General features: G+C 40.9%; 1 protein-coding gene across 1 annotated transcript in view; it reads right to left on the minus strand.

Moving 5' to 3' along the window:
* RAB38 (RAB38, member RAS oncogene family) overlaps positions 1-11,553 on the minus strand; it is a 50,561-nt gene extending 39,008 nt beyond the window's left edge. Inside the window, exon 1 of the mRNA XM_043996905.1 lies at positions 11,221-11,553. Coding sequence (XP_043852840.1) covers positions 11,221-11,422 — 202 coding nt within the window. The 5' untranslated portion in view covers positions 11,423-11,553. The remainder of the gene's footprint in view (positions 1-11,220) is intronic.
* Between the last annotated feature and the right edge of the window lie 456 nt (positions 11,554-12,009).

A 12,009-nucleotide genomic window follows, 5' to 3' on the forward strand; every position in this document is an offset into this window, starting at 1 on the left:
CTGTTATTGAGTCCAGGAACTGCATCAGCCAGGCAGAATTAAAACAAACACTGAAGTAAGGAGATCAGCAGAGAAGGGTAATGAGGTTGGACCAGTAACCACAAGGTCTGCAGAAATCATCCTGAAATCGAAGGTAGTAAGTAACCTTTATATAATATAGAGACACATATTATACACATCTACCTTCCCCAGACTCTCAAATACATTCCCCAGACAACTATATTCTACCATCTGGGAGTTCTATTTTCATTTCTTCAACATGCCCAGAGAATTCTGGAAGAATAAAATACTTCTTCTGTATCTTATAGAGAGATTGTGTCATTTTCTGTCTGGACCCCAGTAGTTATCCCAGTGCCTGACACACGGTAGGTATATAATAAGGAACAAATAAATTGTTGGTACTTATTAAATGGTCAGTTAACCGACAAGATCTTAGAAATCATCTAAGTCCAGCCCATTTTGTTTGATTAAAAATAAATAAATAAATTTGAGACTTAAGAGAAGCCAGCCTGATACTGGAGCCCAGGTCTTCTGAATCCTAGGCCAATATGCATTTATTTCTCTAACTATAACTCTTCACATTTATATAGTAGCTTAAAGCTCTCAAAGCCCTCTTCTGACACCAGTTCCGTGAGGTAGGTAGTGTAAATATTATCATTCTCATTATAGAAATGAAGATACTTGAGGAGTGTTTTTCCCAGCCTCATCACCTAAGACACAGAGGCAGCTAGGTGGCCCAATGGATTCAGTGCTTCACAAGGAATCAGTAAGATTTAAGTTAAGCCACTTTTACTAGCTATGTGACCCTGGATAAGTCACTTAATCACTGCCTGCTTCAGTTTCCTCACTGTAAAATTCTCAGGATTGCTGTGAAGATAAAATGAGATAAAATCTACAAAGCACTTTGCAAACCTTAAAGTGTTATATAAATGCTAGCTATCATGATTATTATTACATGAGTCCAAGTCTTTGGGCTCCCAATCTAGTGTGCTCTCCAGGACTCAACAAATATTTTCATGTTTTGGACAGGGCTGCACACTGAAGATACAGAGCTATAACTGCCACAGTTTGTCTGGATCCTCAAAGCTTAGACCCCTTTGGAGTTTTAAGGAAATCACAAGGAAGTAATAACTCTTGCAACATAAGAAGATAATGATCCATATGAGGTCAAGCCTGGGGTTCCCTAGCCCCAGTATTTTTGATAGTGACAACCTCAGATGAGTTATTAGTGAGCCTGAACAACCTGACCCTCAATAGAAATGTCTCATAAATATCCTAATTATCTTTCATAAAGAATGTTACCTGCTCACCTATGAAAACAGGCTGCCTACCCCAGGACAAGTCCCCAGTGCTCCATGACCCAAGATCTGGGACAGATAAACAAAAGCCCAGGGAAAATTAAATGATGATGAACCCCAACCCTGCCACCTCCAACTCCATTATTGCCTTTATATCATTCATTCCATGAATTATTTCTTCCCACCATAAAGGAAGATATGCTTCACCCGGGATCCTATAAACCTAGATTTATAGAATTCTGTACATCCCAGATAGAAAGAAACCTATGAATGAAGTACATCAACCCTGAGAAAGGCAGTGTGGGTGCAGTGGAAAGTCCCAGTAGTTCTGGGATCTGAGAACCTGCGTTAAAATGCCTCCTCCAATACTTGTGAGCTGTGTGACCATGGAAAAATCATCATATCTCTCTGAACCCCTACAGAAGAGAGTTATTAATGCCATTCTTACAGAGTTTTACTAAGACTCAAATAACAGAGGAAGGCTTGAAAGGACCAGAGAGGACACTTCATCCAACCCCTTCATTTTACAGATAAATAAACTGAGCGTCAGAAAAGTTCATTGATTGGCACACACCACACTGTTGCTAAGTATAAGAGTCAGAATAAGAACTCAGGTATTCATCAAATCTGGCATTCTTTCCTCTGCACCATATGTGTATATACATATACACATCTGTATGTATATACATATATCCATACTTATACATGTCTAGTATTGTACACGAATTTTGCACAAACATAGAAAAGTTCAGATGATCCATTCCAGTGGGGGAGGGCAGGGAAGGCTTTTTGGAGGAGGCAGCATTGAAGGGTGGGTAAGAATCTGAACAAGGAGAGATGAGGATGAGGGAGGAAATAGGATGGTGAAGTCACTCACCCAGTAGCCAGGAATTTATATAGTGCTTGGCACTTAGGGTCTTCAACGCTTAAATGGATGGATATATATCCTCTGGGTTCATGTCTGTTGTGGCTATGAAAACTACTACCTAAAAAGTTTCATGTGGCCTTTTCAGAAGAGAAGCAAGTTTCCACTGGAGTGTCCATTGTCCTTGTCTAATCATATCCCCTCAGTTTCTGCAACCTGAACCCGAGGACCACCACAAGTCTCATTCTGTTTTTAAATTGTTCCAGCCCCGTCCCCAACAAACAAAAAACACCCGCTTAATGCATGTTTATTGATTGATTATGGATTGGGGGAAGAAGGAATTGGCAGGAAGTTAGATGGGGTGGTTCCACCTAAGAATTTTGCTGTTGGAGATCTCTAGAATCTGGAATCTACCAAATATTTCCAAAGCAAGTGATAGCTAATAGTTCCACCTCTTCATTTACCAAATGTTTTGGCAGTAATTGATATTAACTTCATGGAATTATAGTAATAGCTAGCATCTATATATTGATTTAAAGTTTGAAAAGAATTTTACACATGTTAACTAATTTGATTCTCACAACAACCTAGTGGTGTCAGTGCTATCATTATCCATTTTACAGATGAGGAAATTAGGGCTAAGAAAGACCTGTCATGGGTAGCATAGCTGTGGGGGCCTGAAGAAAGATTCGAACTTGGGTTTTCCTGAGGCCAAGTCCTGCACTCTATCTACCTCCGTACCACCCAGCTGCCTCTAATTATAGATTGTTAGAACTACAAGTGACCCTAAAACATCTAATGGTGAGACATGGCTGTTCTCTATGCCTGGAACGGTCTCCCTTCTCTGTCTCAACTATTGACCTCCCTGGTTTCCTTTAAGTCCCACCTAAAATTTCACCTGCCACAGGTAGCCTTCTCCAACCCTTCTTAATGCCAGTGATTTCTCTCCTATTTATCCTGTGCATAGGTTGCTTTGTATGTATTTGTTTGCGTGTTATCTTCTCCATTAGATTATAAGCTCCTTGAGGGCAAGAAGTGTCTTTTCTCTTTTTGTATCCCCAGAGTTTAGCACAGTGCCTGATACATAATGCATGCTCAATAAATGTTTATTAAATTGAATTAAATGAAAAGTAATCAGAACTTGCAACAACCTTGGAGTCCCTCAAAGCTGGAAAGGACTTCAAGCGTCATCTAATCCAATAATGTCACACTCATATATAGAAAGAGGGGCCACTAAACCACATATAAGGATCCCTGTAGGCCACATAGTGATTTCAAACACCACATATTAACATTATCTATGTTTTGCTGTATTTTTATCTATCTTGTTAAATATTTCCCAAATATATTTTAATCTGGTTCAAGCAGCAGTGGGAAGTGTTGTGGAAAACTTGGGGCCATCAGCCACGTGTTTGACAAATCTGATCTAATCCAATTAGTACCTAAATGGGAATCTCTCTCTTCTGTAACATCTCCAGTAAATGGTTATATCACCTCTGGCTGAAGGCCTCTCATGAAAGAAAACCCTTTACCTCCCAGGGCAACGGCTTTTACTTTTGAGCAGAAGCACTGTGTGGTATGTAGCACACATTAGCTGGATTAAGAACACCAGGGTTCAAATCACTCTTCAGACAATTATTAGTTGTGGCCATTACAGTGACTCCCTCCTCACTGGAAGATTCTGCTTCATCTCTGAAATTACACTGGGCTTTGTCCTTATCTTGATTGTTTCTATGTGTCCACAACACTTCTGAATATCTCCAGCTGTTCCTACCCTTTTCTAGCTACCCTTCATGTACTAAGAATGTAAATTTATTGAGCGCAGGGAAGTCTAGTATGCTTTTATTTCTGTGTCCAGCCCTTAGCACACTTGCTAGTACATAGTAAACATGGTCACATTATGTGATATGGGTAAATTACTCAACTGATTAAAATCTTAGTTTCTCTATCTATAACCTGGGAATAATAATGTTCACATTACCAAGATCACAAGATTGTTATGAGGAAAGCAGCTAGGTAATGCAGTGGATAGAGTGCCAAGCCTGGAGTCAAGAAGACCTGAGTTCAAATCTAGCCTCACACACTTACTAGTTGGACCCTGGGGAAGCTATCAAAACCTGTTTGCCTCAGTCTCCTTATCTGTAAAATGAAATGGAGAAAGAAATGGTAAGCCACTCCAGTATCTTTGCAAGAAAGCCCTAAACAGGGTCACACAAGAGTCAGACATGACTGAAAAGTGATATAACAACAAATTTTTATTAATGCGAGTTATTATTATTCTGGACAGCTCTGTTAAAGAATTTTATTTTTCCTTACATGAAGCTTAAGTTTGACCCTGTAGTTTCTACCTGCTGCTTCTGGTTTGTCCTTTGGGGTTAAGAGGAGCAAATATAATCTCACTTCCACAAGACATCTTGTATAATGTTTTCATTTTTATATATACCTTCTTTATCCTGTCATTGGGCAGAGACATCCCAAAGTCCAGAAGACAGGATGAAGAGGTCAAAAGTCTTAAATGACTCACCACCTGAATGATCAGCTCCTTTAAAATCAAAAAGTGACTGAAAGAAATTGTTCTTCCTCATCATATCCTCCAGTTTAAGACAAATGAAGATTGACCCAGGGCTGTTTAAGCCCAAAGTAAAGAGTAGTGAGGCAGCTAAGTGGCACAGTGGATAAAGCTCTGGGCCTAGAGTCAGGAAGACCTGACTTCAAATATAATGTCAGACACTAATAAACTGTGGGTGACCCTGGGGCAAATCCCTTAACCTCTGTTTGCCCTCAGTTTCCTCAACTGCAAGATGGGGATAATAATAGCAAATGCCTCCCAGAGTTGTTATGAGGATCAAATGAGATAATATTTGTATAAAAAATGAAAGGACTTTTAGTTTGATACTTGGTAGGTACCATATAAATGCTTATTCCTTTCCCAGGGTTGTTGTACGAATTAAATGAGAGGGGCAGCTAGGTGGCACAGTGGATAGAGCACCGGTCCTGGAGTCAGGAGTACCTGAGTTCAAATCCGGCCTCAGACACTTAACACTTACTAGCTGTGTGACCCTGGACAAGTCACTTAACCCCAATTGCCTCACTAAAAAAAAAGAGAAGAAAAGAATTAAATGAGATAACTTACTGGAAACTTGATATATAAATGATAGCTAATATTACTATATAAATATTGCATATCATAAAAATATTATTATTATAGTTGTGTTCAGATAATTGAAGGGCTGTCATAGAATCACAGAATAATCTCTCCATCTAGAAAAAATCTGAGAGGCCATGAGTCCAATTTTCAAGTCCTTAGTACATTAATCATTTTATAGATTAGAAAAGTCAAGTGACTTGTCCAAGGTCAGATGGGTGGTAATTTGAATTTGACCATGCCCTCTTCATTCCTCTCCTCAACTCAGCCTCCAAAGCCCACTAGTGGTCCATCCACAGCACTATAACTGCCAGAAGGAAAGGACCTGTTCTGTTTGACTTCAGAGATGAGAATTATGGACAATGGGTAGAAATTACAAAGGGATAAATTTAGGCTTGATGTCAGAAAAAGCTGCTAATTAATGTCCTTCAGGAGATAATGAGCTCCTCCATGGCCGCTTAATAACTGAAGATGATTGAAAAGTGCCTTGACAAACTTTATCTGGAGCAACACAACAAGCCAGCCAGACAAGCACTACAATTATTGTTATTCACATTTTATGGATGAAGGGACCGAGGCTAAGAGACAAGTAAAGCAATTTGCCTCTGCCCATCTGGCTAGTAAATGTTAGAGGCAGGATGCCACTTTAGAACTATCCAGTGAACCGTACTGCTATTCACATCATTTGGCAGGTAAATCGTAGAGGGTCTACTTTTTCAGGTATGGATTGGATTTAGAGGGATGCTGAAGACCCTTCCAACCAGGACACACTGATTCTCTAATCTAAAATGAAGTTGTTTTTTAATATCCCCTAAAAATGCTCATATGGGAATGGGGGTGGGAGTGTGTACGCAACATTTCCCAATAGGGAGCTCGAGTGCTTTAAGACAAAAAAAAGTACTGATTTGGGGGAAAGGGGGAGTCAAAAGATCTGGGTTCAAGTCTCAGCTCTAATCTCTATCCCTTACCCATATGACCTTTGTCCAGTAATTCACCTGTTTTGAGTTTCTACTGCCCTATCTAAAATGGGAATATACTAAGACTTAGACTACCTACCTACACAATGTGGATCATTATGAAGAATACTATTTTTTTAAAGCAAGTATGTATGAACATTAGAGCTTAAATATTTATTTGACCAGAAGTTCGGCCTTTAAGACAGGAAGATATGAGCCCTGCCTCTGACTCAAACTGACTGTGGTGACCATGGGTAGATCAACTGACCTTCATCAGTGTCCCAGGCAACTAATTCTCTAAGATCATTAGGTTACACATATAGGTTTCCACTGTGGAAAGAGTTTCCACACTGGGAACTTCCCTCACAAATGCAATCACAGCTCCAGAGCGAAAGCCAAATCAAAACAAGCAAACAAACAAAAAATAAATTGTGAACTACCAGCCTGCCAAATAAAGAACAAGGCAGCTGCCTTTGGTGACACCTTTCTACGTGTAGTCATCACATAAAAAATGTTTGGTTCATCCTTTAAATTCTTGCTCACTATCACTTGGATTACATGTGTCAGCAAACTCAGCATTGCCTTAATAGAGCTTTATTTCATTATGTTCCTGAGATGCCTCGTTAAAGTGACAGGGATTTCCATCTATAGGACTAAAAATGTTCTTCCAAAATATGTTAATAATTGTTTTCACTTTAAGCCACAAAAAAATAAATCAATCAATCAAGCAGATAACTCCCAGATCTATATATCTAGCCTTAGTCTATTCTTATGCTCCAGTATTCCACAACCAACTACCAACTGGACATTTCAAATTGAATGTCCTGGGGGCACATCCAGCCCAACATACACAAAACAGAACTTAGTATCTTTCCCCTAAAACCGACTTCTCTTTCAAACTTCTCTACTTCTTTTGAAGGTGCCATAAACTTTTCCATTCTCCCAGGCTCATAATCTTGGTGTTATGGCCTGAAGACTTTCCCTCACCCCACATATCATATTAATTGCCACCTCTGGCCCTTTATAACTCTATAACATCATTCACTTTCAACCCTTTCTCTCTGCCTACACAGCTACCACCCTCTTCACTTCGAGATCAATGGTGTCAAATTCAAATAGGAACTGGGCCAGGGAGCATACATTGGGATCCCTTCTTGCTGCTACTGTCTTGGTTTTAATGTGATACTACCTTGTTTTATTGTATTTTTATTTATTGTGTCAAATATTTCCCAATTACATTTTAATCTGGTTCTGCTACATACAGTAGGGAGTGTTATGGGCCTCAGGCAGCCCCAGGCATTTTGTTTGACATCTCTGACCTAGATTATTGCACAACTAATTGGTCTTCCTGATTCATGTCTCTCCCTTCTCCAGTACATCCTTCACACTGTTGCCAAAGTGATTTTCCTTAAGCTTAGATCTGGCCATGTGACTCCCCTTCTCAATAAACTCCTGTGGCTCTCTCTTGCTTCCAAGATAAAATATAAAAACTCAAATGTTTAACTTTGAAAGCCTACAGGGGGCAGCTAGGTGGCTCAGTGGATAAAGCACAGGAGTACCAGAGTTCAAATCCAGCCTCAGACACTTGACACTTACTAGCTGTGTGACCCTAGGCAAGTCACTTAACCCTCATTGCCCTGCAACACAAAAAAACAAACGAACAAACAAACCCAACAAAAACAACAACAAAAAAAAGGGGGCAGCTAGGTGGCTCAGTGGATAGAGCACCAGCCCTGGATTCAGGAGGACCTGACTTCAAATCTGACCTCAGATACTTGACACTTACTAGATGTGTGACCCTGGGCAAGTCACTTAACCCCAATTGCCCCCCCCCAAAAAAAAAACCCAAACAAACCAAAAAAAACCCCACAAAACTTTGAAAGCCTACAACCACCTGGGCCCTGAATCTGGCTTTCCAGGTTCAGTTTATCACTCTCCTTTCTGAACTCTGCAATATAACCAAGTATGCATGTCTCTATTCTCCCCATTTCTCTTTCCCTCAGTACTGAAATGCATTCCCTTTTCACCTCTGCTTCAGAGAATCTTTCTTCCCTCAAGACTTGTGTGAAGCGTAACCTTCTACACAGTTTTTCCTGATGCACCAATGCTAGTGTTCTCCCCAGCTAAGTATTGTGTATTGAACTACATATAAATCCCCTTTATATTTATTCTATATATTCTCATATATGCACTTGCCTCATTGGAATTTAGGTTCCCTGAGAGCAGAAATTATTTGATTCCTTGTATAGGTGGTATAGTAGATAGAGAAAATCCAAGTTCGAATTGAGCCTTTGATGATACTAGCTGTGTGATCCTGGGCAAGTCACTGAACCCATTTGCTTCAGTTTCCTCATTCCTAAAATGAGAGTAACAGCACCTAATTCCCAGAGTTGTTGGAGTATTAATGGTATAATAATTACAGAATTCTTAGCATAGTGCCTGGAATATTTTATATCTATATCTACATAGATATAGATAGATATACAGATATAGATATATATGTGATATATATATGATTATAATGATACATACAAATATATATACATATACATGTGTATTTATATCTATGGCTATATATATGTATATATGTGTATACATAAATACATATACACACATAACAAAGGAGATAGATATAGATACACATATGTATATATTTGCATGTATCGTTATAATCATGTATATACATACATGCACATATGTATGTATACATATATACACACATATAACAAAGGAGATAGATATAGATACACACATATATGTATATATTTGTATGTATCATTATAATCATGTATATACATACATATATGTTATAATCATGTATACACATATATACACACATATAACAAAGGAGATAGATATAGATACACATATATGTATGTATCGTTATAATCATGCGTACACATACATATATGTTATAATCATGTATATGCATACATATATGTATGTATACACATATATACAAACATATAACAAAGGAGATAGATATAGATACACATTTTGTATATATCGTTATCATCATCATCATCATCATCATCATTATTATCCTCAGTACCTAGCACAATTCCTGGCACATAGTAGGCACTTGTCAAATGCTTGCTGATTAGCTGAAAGTGTTTTCAATACAAATATATCAAACACTGCGTTTTCAGTGAGGCATAGCTAGTTTTGGCTAGGCCTGTGATGTTGCAAACAGTCACATCAGCCCATTACTAAAGACGAATCATTCCATTTAGGAGATTTACAGTTAGTCACCAAGCACTCTGAATGATTTGAGGTGCTGAAGTTTCAGAACTCCAATTTCCAACCTAGGTGGAAGTTGTAGATTCAGATGAAAATGTGCAGTAAGGGGGGGGAACTTCCTAAAATAGAGATCCAAGTGTCCAAAGTGCAATGGGCTGCCTTGGGAGGTGATCGGCTGCTCTTCATCGGAGGTCTTCAATCAGTGCCTGAGTGACCAACTTGTTCCATATGTATGTAGCAGTCTAGGTTTAGTCTGGACTCTGTGGTTGCTGAGGACTTTAAGACAATAGGGTATGGGGGAGGGGGACAGGAGGAATGCCTTAATTCTGTAATTCTACATTGCAGAGGGATTCTTTCAAATTCAGATATGTTTGTGCTAGATGATCTCTGGAGTCCCATCTGACTGAAATTGTGTGATCTATAAATACTCACTATGGCCCTAGGCCTCAATACCTAACCTAAGTGCAGAAAACCCACCTGTGATTTCAAAAGAATGTCAAAAATCTTTTTTTTTTCCCCCTGATCTCTGCATATGAACTTCTGGGCTGAGTCAATAAATCCATGACTGGCTGAGACAGCAGGCTAGGGCATGCCTTCAAAATTTGCCTCAAAAGTATTTTCATCAAGTCCTGCCAAGACTTTAAAGTAAAAACAAAAAAAGGAAAAAAAAAATCTAGCAACTCTTATCTCCCTGACTTTGACTGGTATTTGAAATCTTTAATGGCTGAGTACACATAAACTTGCCAGCCCAGCTAGCATGGCTGATCTGAAGATGCGAGGGGTGACAACCCTACCAGGAGCACGTGATGAAAAATGCTAAGCAGGAACTGGATAAGCCCAACGGAGTTTCATCATAATTCTAGGAGCAAAATGCAGGTCAAGGCCTACTCTCCCTGACTTGAGGACAGCTAGGCACTTCAAACACAGTCAGCCAGTTCCTCCTCCCTACCACTCACTTGCCCTCCCCTGCAGTCCCTCAGTCAGTCACTGTCATGGGGCAGAGGACCTTTGGCAAGCAACTCTAAGGAGAAAATATGAGCAAACCTGGGTAGAGAGAAGGGAAGTGGGGTGCGGAGGGCTGGGACTAGGATTGCAACTCAGGTCTGTGTCTCTAGCAGTGGTACTGGAGAGATAGGGGGAAGGTGTCTGATTTCCAGAATTTCTAAACCTGACGTGTGTGTGTTAATGTGTACGTATATATGGTGGTCCACACTCATTTTTTGCATACATACATGCATTCGTGCATATAGACAAATATTGCTATATGTGTATATAACATACATACATTCATAGCTAATGCTGGAATTTGTTTTGTTTGCACGTTTTTTGCATATTTTTCCTCTCTTCCAATGAGAGGGAGGGGAGAGTAGACAGATTTTTGTTATTTGAAACATAAATCTGAACATCTAATTAAAAAATGAGAGAGCTCCAGAGCCCAGAGAAAGGGAACTCCTAGGAAATCTGGCCGAAGCAAACCTAAGAAACGAAATTGAGTCCTCTTTGCCCAGCTCTGAGTTGGGAGAAAACTTCATCTCTTTCTCCCCAAAGTTTTGCGCCAACTTTCTGAAGTTCCCCAGGAAGCAGCCGCCCAGTGCCTGGCAGATTAGCCCTAGGAGCAGGGTCGCATAAACCCGTGCTCAGCCCCCAGGGTCTAAAGGGAGCCTGGGCCCTAACCCCGGCCTGCGGGATGGCACGAGCCCTCCCGGGCGCACTCACCCGCGATATCCCAGAGCTGCAGGCGCACCACGGTCTCCGGGTCCCACTGGAGCACTTTCAAGGCGAAGTCCACCCCGATGGTGGCCCGGTAGTGGGAGGAGAAGTTCTGGTGCACATAGCGCTTGATGATGCTGGTCTTGCCCACACCCAGGTCACCGATCACCAGCAGCTTGTAGAGATGCTCCCTCGGCTGGCTCTGCATCCTGCCTCTGCGCCCCGGCCCACGGGCGCTGATTGCATGCCCCGGTCAGCCGGTGCTGGAGGGGCGCAGCTCCGGGACAGACCCTGGCGTGCGTGGGAGTGTGTGTGTGTGTGTGTGTGTGTGTGTGTGTGTGTGTGTGTGTGTGTGTGTATGTGTGTGTGTGTGTGTGTGTGTGTTTGTCTCTGTGTGTGTGTGTGTGCGTGTGTAAGTCTGTGTGTGCCCAAGAGAAAAACCGGGAGAGGAAGAGAAGAGAAACAGGGAGGAGAGAGGAGGCGGGGCAGGCGGGACTCCGCTTCCCCGGACCGCCCTGTCTGCTCAGGGGCTTTAATGCCCTTTAAAACTCAGCCCTATCCTAGAGGGAGATAAGGGAGAGGAGATGAATCCGAGGGATGGGGACACTGAAGCCTAGCACCTGGGGGACCGATGGAGGGGATGATGGGTAATTGAGGGGGTTCCTAAGAGCAAAGGGACAAGGAATGGAAACTCCAGAAACTCTCCCCTTTTATTAATCTTTGTATCTCTCCACATCTCCTGGACTTCACTAAAGACTTTGATGCCACACTGTGGTCGGGTGGTGACCTTGTGTA

This window comes from Dromiciops gliroides, chromosome 3, assembly GCF_019393635.1.
Source record: "Dromiciops gliroides isolate mDroGli1 chromosome 3, mDroGli1.pri, whole genome shotgun sequence".
NCBI classification, from domain to species: Eukaryota; Metazoa; Chordata; class Mammalia; order Microbiotheria; family Microbiotheriidae; genus Dromiciops; species Dromiciops gliroides.